Source organism: Myotis daubentonii, chromosome 3 (assembly GCF_963259705.1).
Source record: "Myotis daubentonii chromosome 3, mMyoDau2.1, whole genome shotgun sequence".
In the NCBI taxonomy this organism is placed as follows: Eukaryota; Metazoa; Chordata; class Mammalia; order Chiroptera; family Vespertilionidae; genus Myotis; species Myotis daubentonii.
The window spans coordinates 152,868,854-152,893,452 of record NC_081842.1 but is presented as its reverse complement, the minus strand read 5'-3'; the positions used below and the strand labels follow the sequence as shown (position 1 = coordinate 152,893,452).

The following is a 24,599-nucleotide window of genomic DNA, read 5'->3' as shown; positions in this document are numbered from 1 at the left end:
GAGCAGGGCTGATTGGGGAGTTGGGGCGCCGCCCCTGTCATGCACAGAGCAGGGAGGATCGGGAGGTTGCGATGCCACTCTCAGTCACGCTCAGGGTAGGGCCGATTGGGGGGTTGGGGGACCACCCCCTGTCACACTCAAGGTAGGGTCGATGGGCAGGTTGCAGTGCCACCCCCTGTCACACACAGAGCAGGGCCAATCAGGGTTGGGGTGCTGCCCCCTGTCACTCACAGAGCAGGGTCCATCAGGGGGGTTGGGGCTCCGTACCCTGTCAGGCACAGAGCAGGGCCGATAGGGGAGTTGGGGCACTGCCCCCTGTCACACACAGAGCAAGGCGGATCAGGGGGTTGGGGCGCCGCACCCTGTCATACTCAGGGCAGGGCCGATGGGGAGGTTAGGGCTCTACCCCGTCACACACAGAGCAGGGCCCGTGGGGGGTGTGGAGGTTGGGGCACCGCACCCTGTCACACACAGAGCAGGGCCAATCAGGGGGTTGGTGCACTGCAGCCTGTCACACAGCCACAGGGCAATCAGGGGGTTGGGGAGCTCCCCCCTATCAGGCACAGAGCATGGCTGATCAGGGGGTTGCAGCACCTTCCCCTGTCACGAACAGAGCAAGCCTGATAGGGAGGTTGTGGCCCCGCCCCCTGTCACACACGCAGCCGCAGGGCGATCAGGGGGTTTGGGCGCTGCCCCCTGTCACGCTGATCCCGGTGCCGGGAGGCCTCCCGGCTTCGCTGATCCCGGTGCTGGGAGGCATATTACCCTTTTACTATATAGGATAGAGGCCTGGTGCACGCTTGGGGGCCGGCTGGTTTGCCCTGAAGGGTGTCCTGGATCAGGGTGGGGGTCCCCACTGGGGTGCCTGGCCAGCCTGGATGAGGGGATGATGGCTGTTTGCAGCTGGTCACACACTCTTCAGGGTGGGGGTCCCCACTGGGGTGCCTGGCCAGTCTGGGTGAGGGGCTGAGGGCTGTTTTCAGGCTGGCGGGTGACTGAAGCTCCCAAGCGCTCCTTTTTTTCTTTTCTCTTTTTATTCTGGGCCAGCTTTAGCTCTCAGGCTTGGCTCCAGCTCTTAGGCCTCCACTGCTGAAAGCAGGTTTCTGGCCTTTGTTTACCTTCTCTATTCAAAACAATGTTGCGATCCTGCAGGCTGAAGTCCAGCGGACTAAAGCAGGTTTCTGGGGTTTTGTTTAGCTTCTATATATGTAACATAGTTGCTTAGAGTTGCAGCTCAGAGGCCGGCAGTGGCAGCGACAAGCGGGGAATGTTGGAGTCCTCCGTCACTGTAGCAAGCAAGCCTCATGTTAGTTTCAAGCTGCCTGGCTGTCGGCCGCCATCTTGGCTGGCAGTTAATTTGCATATCGACCTGATTAGCCAATGGGAAGGGTAGCGGTCGTACGCTAATTACCATGTTTCTCTTTTATTAGATAGGAGGATATTTTACAGATCAGCAAACTGAGGCCCACAAAGGATATGTAACTTGCTCAAAGTCTCAAAACCAGCAAGTGGTGTATAGATAAAATTTGAACCTGTTAGTTACGGGAATTTATTGAGTGTGCAGCACTAGGCAGTCGTGATTGTAGAGCCCCTTGTGTTTAACTACCATACTGCCTGATTTGACCTCTGTTCCTCTAGATTTAAAATCTTTCAGTTGCAGCCTATAATTTGCAAGTTGAAAACCAAAGTCCTTGGTTACAGAGCCATTCCTAACCTGTCTCTACCTCTCATTTCCCAAGTCATTTCTATATATATTCTAGATTCTAACTACAGAGAACTATTTCCAATCTCTATAATATACTATATGCTTGCTTAATTTTATACATTATTTTCCCTCTTATTACTGTCCTCCCCTCTTTTACTCTTGTGATTCATCTCTTCAAACCCAATTTGAGTAATGCTGATTTTTTTCCTGACCTTTCTACTAGCTACCCTTTGGGGGCAAATATGGTCAGCTCTCTCTTTTGTGTTATTGTGCTTCTTGTCTTTATGGTCAAATTTATTTACTTTTCTCTCTCCCCATCAAAACTATGAACTATTTGAAAACAGGACCATAAATTGTTTTTCTTTGTATCTCTATCACAGTACTTAATGTTTATATTCATTAAGTATTGATGGTATGAATAAAAATACTTTATTGTGAAATACTTTAAAAACTAAAAATTTCCTCAGTTTGTTTTTCCCCACACTTCAACATACCCAAGGGACAATGACACCTCTAATTGGTACAGTGATTCCCAAATAGATTCTCAAATAGATACACATTAGAATCTGAGGAGGGGGAAAACATGTAATTTGAACATGTTTGCTTTCTTACCTACTCCCACCCTCCCCCACACAGTTGAATTTGATTTAATTCTCCATACCTCAACTGTTATTAGAAAGTCAGTGCTCTAAAACACACTATAAGCAGATGTTTTAGCTTTTTTCTACTTCTGTTATCTTTAATATGCAAGGTCTGCATTTAGCACTGTGAGAAATACAAAGGAGCCAGAAATGTTCTTTCTATAAGCGTACTTACGGTATGATAGGTTCAAAACAAAACAGTTTTAGATAAAATAAAAACTATTAAATTCTGTTTCAGAAGTTTAGGGAAGTATTCTGCCATAGATGAGCTTGTGTCAAAAATAATCTCAACAGATATTGGGATTATTAGTTACAGAATGTAAAATAAATGTTTAATCTGTTTAAGTAAATAATAGAAGAATAAAAACATGAGCAAAGAATGAGTAATGAACCAACAAGACAAGGCAGAATTTTTTTAAAAATAAATAAAATGTGATTCTAGATATCAGAGATATACTTCAGAATAATTGAAGGAAAGGTGGTGATGAAACATGATTTACCATTAATTGATACATTGTTAAAGCTGGGTGGGAAGGAGAACTAAATAAAACTTATAAAAATAGGAAACACAACATATGAAATTGAAAAACAAATGAATGGGTTAAATACCAGAAGGTAGTTAGTGGTGTGGAAAATATAGCTAATGAAATTACCTGAGTACAACACAGAGAAAGATGAAAAAAGAGGCCAAGAGACTTAAAGGATAGAATGAGAATGATTAATACACTAAGTAGAGTTTAAGAATGAGGGAATGGAGAGAATGGGGCAGTGGCCCTGCCCAAAACAGTAATGGCCTAGAATTTTTCAGAATTGATAAAAAACAGGAACCCTCAAATCAAGTCTCTAGAAGGATACATAAAAAGTTATCTACATCTACCCTGGCCAGTGTGGTTCAATGTTTGAGGGTTGACCCATGAACCAAGAGGTCACCAGTTTGATTCCTAGTCAGGGCACATACCCGGGTTGTGGGCTTGATCCTCATTAGAGGCATGCAGGAGACAGCCAATCGATGTTTCTTTCTCATCAGTGTTTTTATCTCTTGATCTCTCTCCCTTCCTCTCTCTCTAAAATCAATAAAAACATATTTAAAAACACAAAAACACACCCTAACCGGTATGGCTCAGTGGATAGAGCGTCCGCCTGCGGACTGAAGGGTCCCGGGTTCGATTCCGGTCAAGGGCATGTACCTTGGTTGCGGGCACATTCCCAGTAGGGGGTGTGCAGGAGGCAGCTGATCGATGTTTCTCTCTCATCGATGTTTCTAACTCTTTATCCCTCTTCCTTCCTCTCTGTAAAAAATCAATAAAATATATTTAAAAAAATAAATAAATAAAAAAAATAAAAACACAAAAACAGAGAGCAGGAAGTATTTACCTGGGATTGGGAAGTAGGGAGAGGTTAGTAAAAAGGTACAACTTACAGCTATAAAATAAATAAGTTCTGAACATTTAATGTATAATATGGTGACTATAGTTGATAACACTATTGTATAAATGTAATTTGCTAAGAGAATGGAACTTAAATGTTCTCATCAAATATATACTTTTCTATATAATATAATCTCTATATTTATATAATCATGTAATATATATAAAATATTTGAGGTGTACATGTTTATTAAATAGATGAGAGGAATCCTTTCAAATTGTATACATATATTAAATCATTACAGTGTACCCTTTAAATACGTTTTTCATTGCTATATAACCTTTACTCATGGGATATATCTGCCTGTTGCATACAATATAATTTCTCAAAACTTGGAATCAGATTGGACACTGCAGCCTTATCTCCTATTCCACATTGATTTTTCATGTGGTAAAAATCAATAATTGAAAACCCAGTTTAGCAAAGATTATGTCATCAAAAGGAATGTGGTACGTTCTAATGTTGACTGTTTCTTATGGTGTCCTGCAGATGTCACTGTGTTTCTTTTGAAAAGTCAAAATATCTCTGTTGCCCCAGAGTTCCTCAGGAACAGTTTGGGAACCTCTGCCTTCTTTGTGCTTCAGTTCTTTTTATGCTAAATGTGTACTGGGCTTTTTTAATTACAACATATGTTTTAAGGTGTTGCTCTCTTTCCCAACTTACACTTATGACTGATTCAATGTCTCTTGCCTTTTTATTTACTTTTTGACCTTGCAGAGGCTTTAGACAAACCATACAGATTTCATAGGTCTACCACCAAGTTTTCTCTTTTGTCCTGTGTTCAAATTCATTAAAAGACAAAATAAAACACCAAGTTGGGACAGTTTGCCAGTACTGCCAATCAGTACTTAGCTCAAAACATACTACTCAGCTGTTTTGATCATTTCACTCCATCTAGCATTTTGTTACTCTTAGAATTTGACATTACCTACAAAGATGCCCTTGCTTTATAAAACTGACCTGCTTCTGGAAAATTGCCAGCAAATGAGCAGTCTCACTTGCAATTTAAATTCAGTAAATATTAGTGGCATCTATTTATATAGACGCTACTTTGCTTCGATACTGTATCCCTGCTTTACCTATCCAAATCACACTGGATGTTAGGGATTAAAGTAGGATTGGGGTTCCATGATTTCTGACATAAAATATCTCACTCTCTTCTAGAGCATAGCTAACATCCCCTTAAATTGTAGAGAGAATGATACTCACAGGGAACAATGTAAAATAACAAAATTTGAAGAGCTTTATATGTAAAACCTCAGCAAATGAGCAGAACTCCAGGAAAACTGGCCTAAGGCTTTGAAATCTCCTTCCATCACAAATCTCAGAACTTCTAGTATAATTCAGTTTAAAGCATAGAATAAAGAGGCAAAATAGAGAAACGAATCAATACATGAGTTTTACCAGAGTGGCTAGAATATATACAGATGAGGTGATTGGGCCTTCTGTCACCTAGTGAAAGGTATAATGTTATCACTTATCAGTGTGAAAGTATATGAACTGTTAACAAGTACTAATTCCATACCCAGCATCTATATGCCTCCCATCTGCCTGAACTATAACAAGCCCTTCTCCCTAATATAGTGGGAGAAGACAGGGAAAAGGAGGCCTCTCCTTCTGTAACCTAAAGCAATGCAATATAAATTACCAATCCCTAGTTGAATTATTTAGTCTGTTTATTTCCCAAAATAACTTTCCAAATATGTAAATCTTTAACTTGAATAGAATATTACAGCATTCACACACTGCTTTTAATTACCATTTGCTTATCTTAAAATAATTATACTCTATTCATACTTCTTCTCTCCCATAGTAATGTGTATCAGAGAGAAGAAATGAGGTAGGAGGCACTGGGCTCACATATTCACTACCATAGGTATCTTTGTCTAGTCCTTTTCCTGTTTGGTGCTGAGACCCTCTGGCACATTGTGTCTTGAATCATTTTTTTCATGTTCTCTTTTTTATAAGTGTTTTCTGTATTCATTTGTATCAACTTATTTTATTATTTAAAGTCAAAAGATTTTTTTTATTGTGTATACTAAGAACTTACATAAGATGTATAATTTCATAAATTTAAAGTTATTATTTGAAAGAAGTAATTTATTACTGTGTAGAGCTAAAAGAAAAAACATTTATCTATTTTTGTGGATGTTGTACAAAATCCTGGAAAAACAAAATAATAGAAAAGTCTGGTGCTTTATAATTAAAATGTGTGTAGATTATAGCATATATGTAGACATCAGTTTATGATTTGATTCCCCAACTTATAAACTGTGTGCTTTAAGTACGTTTAGTAATTGATTGTTAAAACCTTAAATGCATTACCCTATGTAAGCATTTTTAACTAGAGGCCCAGTGCACAGATTCATGCACTGGTAGGGTCCCTTGGCCAGGCCTGTGCCTTCTTACAATCTGGCCCCCCTCAGGGGATGTCGGACTGCCAATTTTGGCCTGATCCCTGCAGGCCAGGCCAAGGGACCCACCGGTGCCTGGCCTCTAGTATGCATATAAGATTTTTGGTTAATCTCTTCCCACCCTCCCCCCCCTTTCCTCTGAGATTCATCAGTCTGTTACATGTTTCCCTGCCTGTGCATTGAACGTCTGCCCCCTGGTGGTTAGTGCATGTTATAGCTACCGGTCAAACAGCCAGTTGCTTAGTCTTTTATGTATATAGATAACTACAGAGTATTCTCTCATATGGATGTGGTATAATATATTTGCCCCTGGTTTTGGGACATTCAACTTATTGCGGGTTTTTTTTTTGTTTTTTGTTGTGTTTTTTTGATGATGTGATAATTGAACATCTTTTTTTTTAATAAAACTTAGTCTGAATTTCCCTTTTTCTCCCTACCTACAAGAGGCCCCTGCTATTATTAACTCTATTATCCAATGGTATTCTTTGATGGTTAAGGGACCTAATATTCTTTAAGTGTTTGGCATAGTGTGTGGCCCACTGTAAGTGCAGAATAATTACTCTCCATAACCTTTCCCTGACTCAGCATTGATACAGGAAATATGATTTAAAATGGTTCTTTGAGGTGAGCACTGAGGTCTTTTAGCAATAGCACAGCAAGGGATGCCAAATGGCAGAGGAAAATCCGAAAGATTGAAGCTGTAAGATTGGAGTTTCTGTTGTCATTCATTTGTTTTAGTTGTTCCCAGTTGTATATTCTTTATATAAAAGGAATATCTTAGCTGGAGACTCTCAGAATATAATTTTCTTCCTTTGAATGAAAATGTATATGTTTATTAAAGTAATATTATAAGAGAGAAACATTGAAAAAGCACTCTTTAAAATAATGCAATCATTGTGTGTGTTATTTGTTTATTGTATCTATATTTTATACTTTTTGTGATATTTTAGTCAAGTGTGTGTCCAATGATGTCTTCTCTGTTTTCTTTCTTTTTTTTTTTAAATTATCCTAGTCACGTGAACTGGAAATTTCAGTTTATTGGCGTGATTGGCGATCTCTGTGTGCTGTAAAATTTCTGAGGTTAGAAGACTTTTTAGACAACCAACGGCATGGCATGTGTCTCTATTTGGAACCACAGGGTACTTTATTTGCAGAGGTAATAAATGTATTTTATTAAATGTGCATAACCGTAATTGAAATTATATATGTAGACAGCATGATGTAGAAGTGAAGAGAGTATTAGGCTAAACCACATACAACTTGAAATCTTGGCTCAGCTTTGCCCCTGAAAAGGTATATTATCTTAAGACAAATAATTTATCCTCTGATTTGTTTACTCAGAGGGGGTTAGACTATATTATATCTAAGGTTCTCTTAAATTTTTAAAACTTAGTAATGTAGTGAATTTCATGACCATAAATCCAGTGCTATATTCATATCAACTTAAATTTTCTTCACTGTAGGTTACCTTTTTTAATCCAGTTATTGAAAGAAGACCAAAACTCCAACGACAAAAGAAAATTTTTTCAAAACAGCAAGGTAATTACTAAGAAATCAAATACTAAGTGTTTCCTGAAGTAAAGAAAATCTGTGTACTTTTTTTTTCTTTTTTTAAATCTTCATTGTTGAGAGTATTAACCCCATTAACCCCTTCTAGTTCGTTCTGCTCTCTGCCCCAGGCCATCACTACCCTATTGTCTGTGTCCATTTTTAATTTTTTGAGGGAAACTCCATACTGTTTCCATAATAGCTGCACCAGTCTGCATTCCTACCAGTAATATATAGGGTTCCCTTTTCTCCACATCCTTGCCAGCATTTGTCATTTGTTGATTTGTTGATGGTAGCCATTCTGACAGGTGTGAGGTGATACCTCACTGTCATTTTAATTTGCATCTCTCTGATGATCAGTGACTTTGAGCATTTTTTCATGTATCTTGGCCTTCCCTATGTCCATTTTGGAGAAGTGTCTGTTTAGGTTCTTTGCCCATATTTAAATTGGATTGTTTGTCTTCCTTTTGTTAAGTTGTATGAACTCCTTTATATTTTGGATAGTAGCCCTTTATCAGAGGTATCATTACCAGACATGTTCTCCCTTACAGTGGGCTCCTTTTTCATTTTGTTGATGGTTTCTTTTGCTGTGAAGAAGCTTTTTAGTTTGATGTAGTCCCATTTGTTTATTTCCTCCTTAGTTTCCTTGCCCTAGTAGATGTATCAGTAAACATGTTGCTATGAGAGATGTCTGAGATTTTGCTGCCTATGATTTCCTATTTTTATGATTTCACAACTTACATTTAAGTCATTTATCCATTTTGAATTTATTCTTGTGTATGGTGTAAATTGGTGGTCTAGTTTCATTTTTTTGCCTGTATCTGTCCAGTTTTCCCAACATCATTTATTGAAGAGACTCTCTTGACTCCATTGTATATTCTTGCCTCCTTTGTCAAATATTAATTGAGCAAAATGGCTTAGGTTGATTTCTGGGTTCTCTGTTCTCTTCCATTGATCTATGTGCCTGTTATTGTGCAAGTACCAGGCTGTTTTGATTACAGTGGCTTTGTAGTGTAACTTGATATGTGGTATTATAATCCTTCCAACTTAGTTCTTCTTTCTCAAGATTGCTGCAGCTATTTGGGGTCTTTTTTGGTTCCATATAAATTTTGGAGAGTTTGTTCTAGATCTGTGAAATATGCTGTTGGTATTTTAATAGGGATTGTATTGAATCTATAGGTTGCTTTGGGTAGTATGAACATTTTAATGATGTTAATTCTACCAATCCATGAACACGATATATTCTTCCACTTGTTTATATCTTCCCCTCTCTTTCTTCAACACCGTGTAGTTTTTTTAAAAAATATATTTTATTGATTTTTTTTACAGAGAGGAAGGGAGAGAGATAGAGAGTTAGAAACATCGATGAGAGAGAAACATCGATCCGCTGCCTCCTGCACATCTCCTACTGGGGATATGCCCGCAACCCAGGTACATGCCCTTGACCGGAATCGAACCTGGGACCTTTCAGTCCGCAGGCCGACGCTCCATCCACTGAGCCAAACCGGTTTCGGCAACACCGTGTAGTTTTTGAAGTACATGTCTTTTACCTCCTTGGTTAAGTTTATTCCTAAATATTTTAATTTTTTTGTTGTTGCACTCGTAAATGGGATTGTTTGTTTAATTTCTCTTTCAAAGAATTCATTAGTGGTATATTAAAAATGCCATCAACATCTGGGTGTTAATTTGTATCCTGCTACATTGCCAAATTCATTTATTAAATCTAGTAATTTTTTGATGGTGTCTTTAGGGTTTTCTGTGTACAATATCATGTCATCTGCATATAATGAGAGTTTTACTTTCTCGTTATTTCTTCTTGCCTGATTGCTGTGGCTATGACTTCCAGTGTGTTCTTTATTAGTGTTGTCATTCTTTATTTCCGACAGGTCTTTTTTCATAGTTACTATATCTTTATTCATGCTGTTGAGCATCTTTGCAGTCATTATTCTGAACTCTACATCTGATAAATTTCTTATCTTCATTTCATTTAGCACTTCTTCTGGAGAATTCTCTTGTTCTCTCATTTGGGGCTGGTTTTTTTGTCTCCCCATTTTGGCTGTCTGTTTAGGTGTGTGTCTGTTTATTAGGTAGATCTGCTATGACTCCCAATCACTAGTGCAGGAAAATTTCAGGCGCTGTTTGTGACTGGCCCTGAGTACCTGTTTGGAGCTATCAACTATCCACAGGTTGTGGCTTCCTCTGCTGGGGCTCGGTTCTTTTGGAAAGGACCAAGATGTGCACCAAGATCTGCTTTTCCTTGCCCCAGGCCTGGATTAGATCAGGCAAAGACTCAAAACCTCCAGGGACCCACCTCTGTCTGCAATCTGATTGGTATTCAGTCTTGATTAGCCTTAGGCTACCCACTACTGGAAGGGGTGAGAGGTTTTCCAACTGGGTGGGGCAAAGACTCCAGAGACCTGCCTCTGTCTCTGATTGTTATTTTCAGTCTCTTAATGGGCCTCAGAAACTCTATAAGGTGGGGCAAGAAGTTTTCAATTACTTTCCCCCCACCTACCTCCAGGCAAAAGCTGCCTTGATGGTAAAGGTGTGCAGGAGAAAGATGTCCTCTGCAGTATGAGGGAATGTCTCAGCACAGGAAACAGTTGTCTGCCTTCCAAGCTCTAACCCCATAGTCCCCAAACCTGGTTTCTGCTCACAAAGCTCCAGTCAACTCTGCTCTTCCTCTGCCAGAGCCCAAGGTGAGTGGCTGCACATGAAATTTTGTGCATTGGCCCTTTAAGAGAGTGCCTGCATTTCCAGCCCTCTCTACCTGGTAGACAGCAACCCTGTTGCTTTTCACAGCCAGAGGTTATGTGGGCACCTTTCTCAGTTCTGGGCTGGGTTTAGACCCCAGAGTTCTCAGTGGCAACCCCACATAGCTGAGATATCTCTCTGAAAATTCAGCTGCTGCCTGTGGGAGCCTAGCCAGCCCTTTCGTGTCTCCTCAATTCCCATCAGTCTCTGTACGGTCTCCACTTCCCATCCTTGTTATCAGGGTTCTCTCCAGCTAGTCTTCAGTTGATTATTCAGGGAGGCTTATCTGTGTTTTAATTATAATTCCAGTTTGGTCTTGGGAGCATGTTCGTGTAGTTTCTACTTTTCTGCACCATTTTGGAATCTCTCCATACTGTTTTAAAAGTGATATCCATCTTTGTTTTTTGTTTTATTTTTATCTGTGTATTCCTTTATTTTTATTAAGGAATATTTTAAACATACTCATAAGTAGAGAGACTAGTGCAGTGTACCATCACTCAACTTCAACCACAGTCAACTCATGGCCAATTTTGTTTTCTTTATATCTCTTTCACTCATTACTTCCTCAGATTAATTGGAGCAAATCCAGACATCATATTGATTTATTCTTAAATATTATAGTTAGTATCTCCAAAAGATAAGAATTTTTATTAAGCTTTAACCACATATCATTACTAGACTTTAAAAATAAAGTATCTACCTATTTATCTTTAAAACTGTTTTTGCTGTTTTGCACTAGTATTTATAACAAATAGTTAACTATTTTTTAAGTGGCACATTTTATTTGTCCTTAAATTATAAACCAATGAATATGAATTTTTTAATTATAGCTTTTGGTAATATGTAAAAAATTACTTGTTCTGTTTATTTACAATATCCACAGGCAAAACATTTCTCAGAGCTCCTCAAATGAATATTAATATTGCCACTTGGGGAAGGCTAGTGAGAAGAGCTATTCCTACAGTAAATCATTCTGGCACCTTTAGTCCTCAAGCACCTGGGCCTGCTACAGTGCCAGTGGTTGATGTACGCATCCCAGAACTAGCATCTCCAACTAGGTACGTATCTAAGATTTAAGCATTGCTTTTATAAAATACAAAAAAATTGTGACATTTGTATCTATTGATTACAGTGGGCCTATTTAAAATCTCATTTTTTTCCAAATTGTGTGATGAAATTAGTATTCTGATTACTTTTAAAAATTAAAAATTATTTGTTTTAATTTTAGATTATTTAAAATACATATTTTTGATAACTTTTTGGTGAATTACTTTCTCTTTTATAAGTGATTCTACAGTAACCAAATTGGACTTTGATCTTGAACCTGAACCTCCTCCAGCCCCACCACGTGATTCTTCCCTTGGAGAAATGGATGAATCTGCTGAATTAAGAGATTTGGATGCACCAGAACAGGCAAGGCATTTTAAACTTGTATTTTTACCATGTGAATTACCAGTAAAAGCATCATAGTGAATGAGGTATACATTTCAGTTATTTAAAAATTGTCTGTGTCCTGTCAGTATTGCTCAGTTAGTTGGAGCATCATCCCATGGGCCAAAGTGTCACAGGTTCCATTCCCAGTTAGGGCAAATTCCTGGGTTGCAGGTTGGATCCCATTAGGAGAGCAGTAGATCGATGTTCTCTCTCACATCAATATTTCCCTCTTTTTGTGCCCCCCCCCCCTTCCATTTCTCTCCTTCCCTCCCTCACTTCCTCCCCCTCTAAATTCAATGAGCATATCCTCAGGTGAGGATTTTTTTTTTTAATTGTCTGTGTTTTGTGTTCTTATGAGTGAAACAAAAATCTCTAGATGTCCATGGGCCAGTAGAGATAAAATAGGCTGCTTCAGCTAAAAAGAGCATAAGAACATGATTGATAGTAAATGATATATTGTGTAAACACTCTTCCTCTTCTGGCTTGGTTAACATGATTTCTGAATACACATTGAAGGTGGCATTAATGTGTTAAGTTTTCACATGTTTTAGATAAATGCAATATACAATTAATAACCTTTAAATGAATATTTAGTATCTGAATTTAACTTTTCTTACAGATATTGACTTCTGACATTTTTATTTTAACTTTATCCTTACCTACTAAGTTGAATGTTTCTTTGATTTAATGAGTATTTAATATTTCACAGGACTCAGAAGCTGTTTTTGATATTGAAAATGACAGAAATAGTATACGTCCAAAATCTCAATCTGAATTTGAAGCTGATATTCCTCAATCAAGCCTAGAATACAGTGGAGTTCGAGAACTTGAGGATAGAAGGTAAAGAATATATACAGAACTTTGCTACTGCATGTTTGGTCTCATACTTTTACCTTATTTTTAACTGATATTGCTGTTTTCAGATCTCAACAAATGTTTCAGTTTAATCTACAAGACTTCAGATGTTGTGCTGTCTTGGGTAGAGGACATTTTGGAAAGGTAATCTCTTAATATTTCTTTAATACCTACAAAAATAATAACTCTAGTGGGAAATAATTATTTAATCTCATTTCAGGTGCTTTTGGCTGAATATAAACACACAAATGAGATGTTTGCTATAAAAGCCTTAAAGAAAGGAGACATTGTAGCTCGAGACGAAGTAGACAGGTTAGTTTTTTAAAACATAAACCGATGAACAAAAACAGATCCAGAGACAGAGAAGCATTGATCAGATGCTCAAACCTCAGAGAGAAGGTAGGGGAGGGTGGGGATAAGGGGGAGAGATCAACCAAAGGACATGTATGCATGCATATAAGCATAACCAATGGACGCAGACACCAGGGGGTGAGGGTGAGGGCAGGATTGAGAGGGTGGGGGGGAGGGGAGCATTGGGGGGATAAGGACACATTTGTAATACCTTAATAAAGGGAAATAAAAATAAATAAATAAAATTACTTATTTTTCTGAAGTTGTGACTTAACAGCAAAACTGTCATAAATAGGGTGATTAAATATGAAAATAAGTTAATTCCAAGTTGTACTTGAATATTTGACTTGATTTTCTTCTACTTTAAGTCAAGTTGATTTTCAGGGAGAGAAGGAATAGTAATTTTTTTCTATTCAGTCAAAATTAATGTTCCAGAGTCAGAAATTTTGAACAGTGTTCTGCAGCTTGTAAAAATTCTTACAGAAAAAAACCTATGATTCTATAGACTTTACAGAGAAATTATACCACTCTCAAGGAGCTTCTTGAAGCATGTTACAGAATTCTCCATGTAGCCTCTCTATTTTCCAGTCAGCCTTCCAAATTAAAACCTATGCAGCATATCTTTACTTCATATATTATATGATAAAATACTTGAATTCTGTAACTTATGAATTAAAAATACTGTCCTTGAAATTACCTTGGTCACAAACTTTTATTTTTATTATGCTTTAGATTGCTAAATTCTCTGACCATTTCCTGATAAATTTTCACAGTTTACCCTAATTAAGTCTTTTCTGTTAACTATAACACTAGCTATACGTGTGCTTCTCCGGTACTGTCAGTGCGAACTCTATAATCTTTGTCATACTAATCATATATTTTAGTTTGCATTAACATATTTCAATTCATTATATACATCAAACAGACCAAATTTTTTAAAGCAAATGTAGCAAAACAAAGACATATTTTATGGTTTTAAAGTTATAATAGTTAAGAACTTTGCTTAGTTTAGAGTTTGGTAATTTTTAAAGAGCATTGTTTCCAGCTAGAACCTAAGGGAAGAAAAAAACCTATTTATTTTTAAATGTTTTCTCTTACAGCCTGATGTGTGAAAAAAGAATTTTTGAAACTGTGAATAGTGTAAGGCATCCATTTTTGGTGAACCTTTTTGCATGTTTCCAAACCAAAGAGCATGTTTGCTTTGTAATGGAATATGCTGCCGGTGGGGACCTAATGATGCACATTCATACAGATGTCTTTTCTGAACCAAGAGCTGTGTAAGTATGCTTTAGACATTTCTCTGAATTTTTCATGACTAATTTTTTTCTGGAAAGGAAAAAAGCTCTCTGAATTAATTCTCGTCCCCCACCCCCTTTCCCAAATAGAAACTAAGACTTTAGAAATTTTTACCTTTTGCCACCAAAAACAAAAACAAAAAATCTATTTAATTCTGTTGTCCATGTTGAAATTTCATGGATTACCCCTAAATCATACTTGATAATTTAAATACAAAACTTAGATTCTTTTTAATAAAATTTTTGCTGGTTTTTTTTTTTTTTTATAATTTTTAAAAATTGATTTGTTGTTTTTAGAGAGAGAGGATGGGAGAGAAAGAGAAACATTGATGTGAGGTGCTCCCTACCAGGGATCGAGCCCACAACCCAGTCATGTGCCCTGACCAGAAATCAAACAGGCACAGGATGATGCCCAACCGACTTAGACACCATGGCCAGGGCTAAAACTTTTGTTTTCTGTTACATTTTATCCCTAGGGAATGCCATTATGACCATGACTTTAAATACCAAATATACTCAGAGTACATTGTTAAGTGGAAAGAGAAAGGGTAGAATAGTCTGTGTCATTTTATTGTACGAAATACTAGTATTTGTGTTTTAAAGGGTAATTTTAAGTATCTGTATATGTTTACAATATCTCTGAAAGTATCCAAGAAAGTGGTATATATATTGCTTCCGATGAAAGACATAGAAAGTAGACTAAATTAGAATTCTTTTTGTAATTCTTGTATATGATATAATATGAAAGTTTTACTTATTCAAATGCCTAAAAAAATAAATAATAGCATACACAAGACTAAACATATACATATATGTAGTTCCCCCTATTGTCATCCCAGTTTATAGCTCTTAAATGGTGGAACTAGGATTTGAACCTAGGAAAGTGCTCTTAATAGCTACACTCTACATAGTGATGACAAACCTTTTGAGCTCGGCGTGTCAGCATTTTGAAAAACCCTAACTTAACTCTGGTGCCGTGTCACATAGAGAAATTTTTTGATATTTGAAACCATAGTAAAACAAAGACTTATATTTTTGATATTTATTTTATATATTTAAATGCCATTTAACAAAGAAAAATCAACCAAAAAAATGAGTTTATGTGTCACCTCTGACACGTGTGTCATAGGTTCGCCATCACTGCTCTACATGCTAGTGTTTACCAAATTTCGGTTTGTTTTTTTTTAAGTCCTCACCTAAGGATAAATTTTTCATTGATTTTAGAGACAGGGAGGGAAGAAGAGGAAGAGAGAGAGAGACATTGATTTGAGAGAGAAACATCAAATAGTTGTCTACTATACACACCTGACCAGGATCAATCCTGCAACCTTTCGGTCTATGGGGTGACACTCCAACCAACTGAGCCACACCAGCCAGGACTCACTAAATTTATATCTTCAGCCAGGACTCACCAAATTTACTTGACTTTCCCTCTGTATGGCTGATATTATTTCTCATTTAACTTCTCAAACTAAGCTACTGATTTTTCCTATTTTTTCCTGACCTCACCCACCACTTCCCAGACCTACTGCTCTTCTGGTCTTCTCCATTGTAGTAAATGTCAGTGCCATCTATCGATTGTACAAGCCAAAACTTGGAGAGCCATTCTTGATCCTCTTTTTCCTCACATGCAACATACAAATTATTAGCAAGTTTGATCAATTCTACCTTCAAAACTTATCTCAAATCAGTAGTAAATCTCTATTGGGTTTATTCTTAAATTGTCATTACTTCTTTATATTTTGACAACTGACATTTATGTAGCATTTTCACTTCTCTGATTCATATCCTAACCTTTAGAGGTATGTAGAGCAGATAGTAGTATACTGTTGTACCTTTAAATTTCTTCTGTTTTGTTATGCCTTTAAAATATGTTGTGTGTGTTTATATATAAAATCCAGTTCTTCCTTTAGAAACTTTTATTTTTGCTGAGACTGCAATTCATATACAAATGAAACAAGCCCAGTGAAATACAGAGATAAAATGATACATTGCACTACTTCAGATCTGAAGTACTTCTCTAATTATTCAGATGTCACCTCAAATGTTATTTCTTAGGTCATTTTTTGAGTATCCTATCTAAAATACCACTCTCTCATATTACTAATGTCCAACCCATGTCTCTGTTGTATTTTATTTCTCCATAACACTTTATTTCTACCTAAAATCATCTTATGTATTTATTTTTTACATAAGATGTAAAAGGCAGAGAAACAAGGACCTTTTCTATGTACTAACAGAATAGCTAGAAAGGTGGCTGGCGCATAAATGACCAGTGACTTTTTACTGATTGAGACTATGAAATCAAAATCAGTTCAGTTCCTAGCTTTACTGTTTTCTAGCTATGTGACTTTAGACAAATTACTCTCTGAGAGCATCATTTTCTGCTTCTATAAAATATTTTATCTTAAAAGCTTTATTTTAAGATTAAGCCAATTGATGAAAATATCTAACACAGTACCTGACACATAGTGAGCATTCACTAATATATATATGTTTGGTAAGTGCAGTATCATTAGGGCAATCTATTTAACAAAGAAGGAAAGAAAGAAAAATCAAAGTGTTTTTATAATTGTTATATTATTTTGCTGCCAAAATAAGTTTGCTAAAAATGTATGTATAAAAAACCACCTTAGCATCTTAGAATCACATTTGTTCTAATGGACCTTAGTTAAATGTTTTAAATTTTGACAAGTATTTATATAAGATCTAATGTTTTATCAAATAAATATTTCTAAATACTTGCATTTTAAATTTTCTCAAATTGTGTTCCATTTTTATAAAAGTAAGTAAACAGCCCTGGCCGGTTTAGCTCAGTGGATAGAGCATCGATCTGCAGACTGAAGAGTCAAGGGTTCGATTCTTGATCCCTGGCTCCCTCCGGGCGCATGCAGTAGACAACCAATCAATGTGTCTCTTTCATATCAATGTTTCTGTTTCTCTGTCTCTTCCCTCCCACTCTCAGGCTGGCAGGGGAGGGCAATTGGGAGTGATCAGGCCTGCAGGGGAGCAGTTAGGGGCATCAAGCAGGCAGGCAGAGGCGGTTAGGGGCAAGCAGGCAGGCAAGCAGGCAAAGAGGAGCCAGAAGTCCCGAATTGTGAGAGAGATGTCTGACTGCTGGTTTAGGCTGATACCTGTGGGATTGGGTTTAAACCAGCAGTCAGACATCCCCCAAGGGGTCCCAGATTGGAGAGGGTGCAGGCTGGGCAAATTTCGTGCACCGGGCCCCTCTAGTCTTTACACACACACACACACACACACACACACACACACGGGCAGCTACCGTAATGGCCATAACAACCTAACAACTAATTTCTATGATGCCCACTGTGGCCAGCAAACCGGCCCAATCAGGGTGGGGACAGCGGCCAACCTCACAGCTCCTCCCCCACTGGCCTGTTTCTGATTGCACTCTCCCACCCCGATCAAGAGCAGGGCCTACTGGCCAAACACCGCCACCCTTACTCCCGGCCAGCCGCACGCCCGATCAGCCCAACCCACCACAATAGGCCCGCAGCCCTCCCCATAGCCAGCCTGCCCCTGATCGCACCCCCTCAACCCCAATAGGGGGCGGGGCTGGGCAGCCAACTTTATGCAGTACCTCCCCATGGCCACCCCACCCCAATAGGGGGCAGGACTGGCCAGCCAACCTCCTGCAGCACCTCCCCCCAGCTGGCCATGCCCTCAATGGGCCCCCACCACCCTGATTGGCCCACAGCCCCTCCCCCCACCTGGCCCCACCCCAAATCGACCCCTTACCTCAATCAGGGGCACTGCCGGCCGGCCAACCACCCATTGCCCCTCCCCCAGGCCACTGGCCCCCGATTGGCACCCCCCACCTACCCCATTTGGTGGTGGGGCTGGCCAGCCAACAGCCCCTCCCCATGACCGGCCCTGGCCCCAATCAGCTCCCCAACCCCAATCAGGGGCGGGGCCCACCGGCAATCGCCCACAGCCCCTTCCCCCAGCCAGCCCAGCCCTGATCCAGGCTGTGATTGGGCCTAATCCAGGCAGACCAACCAGCCAACCTCCCGCCATCTCCTCCTCCTGACAGGCCCAGCCCCCATCTGGCCTGATTGGGGCCAGGCTGGCCGGACCTCACCTGTGCACAAATTCATGCACTGGGCCTCTAGTCTATATATACAAAAGCCTAAGCGACCGTTACAGTGAACGACCAGTTGCTATGATACGCACTGCCACTGGGGCAAGTTTTTCTAAGATCCAAATCCATTTATCCAATTTCTAAACCTCTTCACCTGCCCCAAGACAATTCAGAGTCAACAAATCTAAGGCTAGACTCATTTTCCCAGCACAACTTTGGCTACTCCTGTATTTTTTTACCTATTCATTGCACTAAGAAGGGAACCTTGAGAGTCATCTTAAGCTTTTCCTCTTCCTCATCCTCACAGCCAATGAGACTCTGAAGTCCTGTCATGCTAGTTTTAAAATTTTTCTTAAATCTATCCTTGCTTTCTCTTTGTTGACACTACAATGAAGGTTCTCACATTTTCCATCTGTACTATCCTAATGGCCTTATCTATTGTTTTCTCCTCTGGATATTTACCTACTTTTACTCCAACCTTCATGCTAATATCAGAAATATCTAACAAATCTGATTAAAATAGTTTGATTCTCTATCACAAAGAGGAAAAATTTCAGTATCCATAATGTCTCAAGATCCTTCACAACTTGATCCCAAGCTGTCTTTCCAGCCTCCTCTCTCGTTACTTCTTCCCCATTTTTTACTTCAACCACAGTAAACTTATTATTGTTTTCAAAAATATTATGCCTCTTACACCTCTATTTCTTTCCTTCTCAAGGGAATGCCCTATATTATGACTCTTACACCTCTATTTCTTTCCTTCTCAAGGGAATGCCCTATATTTCCCCTATGAAAGTTTTCTTCACACTGCCCTTCTGCCCTTACGGCATATTGTAATTTCTCCTACAGACCAAGTTGAAGGACTACAGTGGAAGCCATCAGGCAAAGTTAATGGCTTCCATTGCAGAGATTGTATTTCTCCTTTAATATGTTTTTGTTGATTTTCTTTTTTTTTTTTTTTTAGAGACAGGAGAGAGGGAGAGAGAGAAACATTAATCGGTTACCTCCATATGCACCCCTACTGGGGATCAAACCAGCAAACTGGGTATGTGCTCTGACTGGGAATCGAACCAGCAACCTTTTGGTACACAGGATAATGCTCAACCAACTGTGCCACAGCAGGCAGGGCTTGCTTTTTTTTATTTCTTTTTCTTTTTTTCTCCTAATATTTAGCACATTTCTTACTATATCTGGCATATAGTAAAAACTAAATATTTGTGAAATTAGTTAACTATGGAATTCTGCTTTGAAGCATAAAAGTATAAACTAGGATTCAATAGCAGTGGAATTTATTAAACATTTCTTATTTAATTCTTAGATTCTATGCTGCATGTGTAGTTCTTGGGCTGCAGTATTTACATGAACACAAAATTGTTTATAGGTAAGTGAAGTTTTGATGCTTAATGGCTTACTTTGGTGTGTATTAGAACTAAAGATAATTAAGAAGGATATTTTGTGTTTAATCAGCTTCTTAATTTCCTCTTTTATATGATAAGTGACCTCGCAAAAGTTAAATTCCAGTTTTGAAAGACATGGTTAACACAGTAATTATATGATGGACCTCTTTGTTCCTGAACCTCTGCCCAATATGTAATTACAGTAGTCAAATTATGAGTTGGCCTCTGATAACATAATTCACCAACAATATTCATCCTGGTGAATATTTTTTTTAAATATATTTTTTATTGATTTCAGAGAGGAAGGGAGAAGGATAGAAAGATAGAAACATCAATGATGAGAGAGAATCATTGATCGGCTGCCTCCTGCACGCCCCCCACTGGGGATTGAGCCCACAACCCAGGCATGTGCCCTTGGCCGGAATCGAACCTAGGACCCTTCAGTCCGCAGGCCGTCGCTCTATCCACTGAGCCAAACCAGCTAGGGCATCCTGGTGAATATTTTACATTCAACTTCAGAAAACTTCTGTAAAACTAGTACTACTCAAAATGTTTTTCATTTTAAGGTAAGTAGCTTGTACCAGAGTGCAAAGCATCACCTGCTGCTTCATTAAGTCTTGCTGTCAACTAAACAGTGTATTTTGGTGACAACTTATTTATGTCTGGTGCAGGCTCCTTATCAAATTGCAGAACCAGAACAACTAGTTCATAGCCCAGCAACTAGTCTATGGGCCACACTTTGAATAACATTGCTCTAGACCAGCAATTTTCGAACTTTTTCATCTTGTGGCACTCATAAACTAATTACTAAAATTCTACGGCACACCAAAAAATATATTTTTGCTGATCTGAATAATTTTGATTCATTCATATCAGATGGCTATTGTGTTGACTGTTGTCATTTTTTTATTGACAATCTAAGGGAAAAGAGGTTAGTGCCCTGACTAAACAAACCAATATTGCATGCTTTAAAAATTCTTGCAGCACACCACTGGAAAATCGCTGCTTTGGAGTAGACATTTGGAAAGCCAGTCAGAATTAGGAGACTATAAACATTAGTTTACTCAAACTTCCTAACAATATTTTCCAGGTAAGGGTATCCTCATGGTCCTGTTTTACTCACAGGATAAACTGTTTTTAACTTAATTTGTAATCATTTAGTATGGATAGGTAGCTTTCTCTTTATTTTGAATTATTCTCTTAGAAAGTTAAACCTGCCCCCTAACACCTTCTTTGTACTGTTAGACATTTCTTTTTTATGCATGGTGTATAGGCAAATGCTTAAACTCCTTTCATGTTTTTAAGTATATATTTAAATAGAGAAAACATTCTTTATTAAATATATTCTTCTTATTCTATATAATGAAAATTATTCAGAAACTATATTATGTAGAGTAATACATTTTTCAAATGAAAGAAAAATGAATGTTTCTAATGTAGTATTTAAATCTCAAATCACAATTTGAAAAAGTTGTTTTTAGCAAAGAGAAAGTATGGCTCCTAATGAAATGAATTTTTTACTACATTTTCTACTGATTTTATTATTTGCATTTTTTTTAATCCTGAACAGAGATTTGAAATTGGATAACTTATTGCTAGATACAGAAGGCTTTGTGAAAATTGCTGATTTTGGCCTTTGCAAAGAAGGTAATTAGATATTTTAAAGTTTCTTTTTTTAATATATTACTATTCCTTTGTACTTTGGTAGTTTTCAAGTTTGTCTATGGAAAGTAGAATGTATTTTTAACTTAATTTATTCTTTATTAAAACATTATGGATTATTCATATAACCTAATTGTCACATATTAAGAATTCTGTGGGTATGAATAAAGTTAGGTTTTCAGAAGTCAGAGTATAAAACCAAGATTCTCTTCGTATGATTAATAATTCTATCACTATTCTATAAAAACATTGGTTAAGCACCAAAGTTTTCACTATGCTGGGACTATAGAGTGAATTAAATGAACCTAATAATTTCTCTCTAGCTTCTTAAAACTTTTAACACTTTTAAATAGGAAAAGTATATATCAAGAACCCTTTCCTATATATTCAAGAGTAAATAAATAAGTAAACTGGGGAAATTTGAATCAGAGGTAGCATAAGGAAGTGTACAGAGCTTGGACTCAAGTACCAGATAGTCTTAGGTTTTGAATCCTAGTTCTGCTACTTATTTGCTCTGTATCTTTGGAGGAGTTACTCTTAACCTTGTTAAGTATTTCCTCAGTTATAAAATAAATGTAATCATCCTTGTTTAGGAGTATTTTGAGAATTGGAGATAAGTATGTGACACAGTGCTTACTTAATATATGGTAAATAGGTATTCTTTCTTATCTTTACATTTAATACATTGTATTGTAAGGAACATTATCTGCCTGCCCCTCCACATTGGTAGCTTCTTATTTCTTATTCAGCTTTGTTTCTATAGCATATAATATAGTGCTTGGCACATCTTAAGTATTCAGTGAATGTTCAGTTAATAAGTAGTTAGATGATGCCCTGGCTGGTGTTGCAGTGGTTAGAGCATCAACCTGTACACTAGAGGGACACAGGTTCGATTCCAGGTCCAGGGCACATACCTTGGGTGCAGGTTCCATCCCTGCCCCCAGTTGGGGCATGTGTGTGAGGCAACCAATTGATGTGTTTCTCTCACATCAATGTCTGTCTGTCAGTCTGACTCTCTCTCTCTCTCTCTCTCTCTCTCTCTCTCTTCTTCTTCTTCCTCCTCCTCCTCCTCCTCCTCCTCCTCCTCCTCCTCCTCCGCCTCCTTTCTCTCTCTCTCTCTCTCTCTCTCTCTCTCTCTCTCTCTCTCTCTCTCTCTCTCAGAATCAATGGAAAAAATATCCTCACTCTTTGGGTGAGGATTAAAAATAATAATAAGTAGTTAGATGAATGAATGAATGAATGAATGAAAGAACAGATGAACTTGGTGAGTATATGTCTATTAGTTACCCACTGACCTCCTAATTACTGAGTTCAATAACATTTTTTTCTCCTACTGGACTTCTCTGAATTGAACAATGTTGATTTAAATAATTTTGTTCTTTGGCATCTGCCCTTAGACCATTGCTCTTCACTGCTAATTTTTAACTATCAATTATATATTAATGATCCTCAAATCTATTATTTCCCTTCCTAACATATATATTCAGCTGTCTACTAGACAGCTCTACCTAAATAGTCAATAAGTATCTCAAATGCTACATATTAAAAAAAAAAAAATAGTTTCTTTTCCTTAGAGAGTCTAATTCATAGTTGATGGTGCCACAGTCCTCTCAGTCTCCCAGTTTGAAAATGTGGAATTATCCTGAACTCTGTCCTCTTCTCTACTCTCCATATCTAGTTAGTCATCAAATTGTGTTGACATCTGTATATATTGGTTTTTCTCCAATTTCCTGTAAGCTCCTTAAAGACAAGAATTGTGTCTTACTCTCATTTTTATGTCCCCACCACGGCATGGATGCCAAGAATATAATAGGTATTCAGAAAGTATGTATTCAATAACCAGAATAAGTGTATATTTCTCATTGTCATAAAATAGATATAGTACATTATCATAGTAATAGCTAGCCATTTTTGAGCACTTACTATGTGCCAAGCACTTTGCTTCATATGCTGCATATCCAGTTAAATTATAACTACCTTATGAAAGTTGGTAATACAGCAGAGGAAAACAGCCTTTGAGGTAAGACAACTTTCCCATGCTCTCATGGCTAACAAGTGGCAAAGCTGGTTTTTAAACTTAGATCTTTATGACTCCAGAGCCTGATGTTAACTACTTACATGGAGTTCTACCAATTTGAAGTCTTAGGTAATTGGCTTACTTTCAATTTCCTTTAAATTTATCAAAATGAATGAAATATAACTATATTACTATAAGTGACATGATATACAGTATATGCATTACATTAAAATATTAAGATTTTGTAATATTGCCATTTAAAAATTAAGGGGGAAAAGTTAGAGTAGTTTTATGCAAAAAGTATAACATGTTTTAGTTGTGTGACCAGGGCACAGAATAAAAATAAAGAAATTAGTTCTGTTTCCATTTTTGTTAACTTTTTCCTAATCTTGGCCAAGGCATTTAAAAGGATTGTGTAGAACTTATGTATATAGATATTATATCAACTCTTCTTACAAATAATATTTTTGAAGAAAAAGTAATATGACCAATGTTAAAGAAATTTTGCAGCCAGGACCGGTTTGGCTCAGTGGATAGAGCGTCGGCCTGCGGACTCAAGGGTCCCAGGTTCGATTCCAGTCAAGGGCATGTACCTGGGTTGCGGGCACATCCCCAGTGGGGGATGTGCAGGAGGCCGCTGATCGATGTTTCTTACTCTCTGTCTCTCTCCCTTCCTCTCTGTAAAAAATCAATAAAATATATTTAAAAAAAAAAAAAAAAAAAATTTTGCAAAAAATTTCTCACCCTTTAAGTCTTGGTCTTAACGGGCATAATTAAGTTAATCTCAAATAAAACTTAGTAAATGCAAACCTTTTCATATTTAGAATTAAGGTCTTTTCATTTAAGTTCTTTCATAAGAAAACAATTATGAGCTTTTAATACTTCAGAATACATTGAGACATCTTCAATATGTAGAATGTATATTTGATTAAGTAAATTATGAGGAACATATGTTTGAAAACTAGTTAACTAAAAATATTAATACCATATCTCTAT

The 24,599-nt window shown here is 37.7% G+C and overlaps 1 protein-coding gene across 7 annotated transcripts in view; it reads left to right on the top strand.

Moving 5' to 3' along the window:
- The window catches only part of PKN2 (protein kinase N2), a 159,945-nt gene that overhangs the window by 127,843 nt on the left and 7,503 nt on the right, over positions 1-24,599 (top strand). For 4 of the 7 annotated variants that reach the window (XR_009451946.1, XM_059688920.1, XM_059688921.1 and 1 more), the window contains exons 9-18: positions 7,201-7,344; positions 7,652-7,727; positions 11,374-11,548; positions 11,777-11,903; positions 12,634-12,764; positions 12,848-12,923; positions 13,000-13,091; positions 14,231-14,407; positions 19,846-19,908; positions 21,495-21,571. Coding sequence is in view for 6 of the 7 variants with exons in the window: in XM_059688920.1 (XP_059544903.1) it covers positions 7,201-7,344; positions 7,652-7,727; positions 11,374-11,548; positions 11,777-11,903; positions 12,634-12,764; positions 12,848-12,923; positions 13,000-13,091; positions 14,231-14,407; positions 19,846-19,908; positions 21,495-21,571 (1,138 nt within the window). In the remaining variant the exon portion in view is untranslated. Of the gene's footprint in view, positions 1-7,200; positions 7,345-7,651; positions 7,728-11,373; positions 11,549-11,776; positions 11,904-12,633; positions 12,765-12,847; positions 12,924-12,999; positions 13,092-14,230; positions 14,408-14,722; positions 15,402-19,845; positions 19,909-21,494; positions 21,572-24,599 lie in introns of those variants that run through there. The other 3 variants (XM_059688922.1, XM_059688923.1, XM_059688925.1) reach the window with 2 other exon arrangements.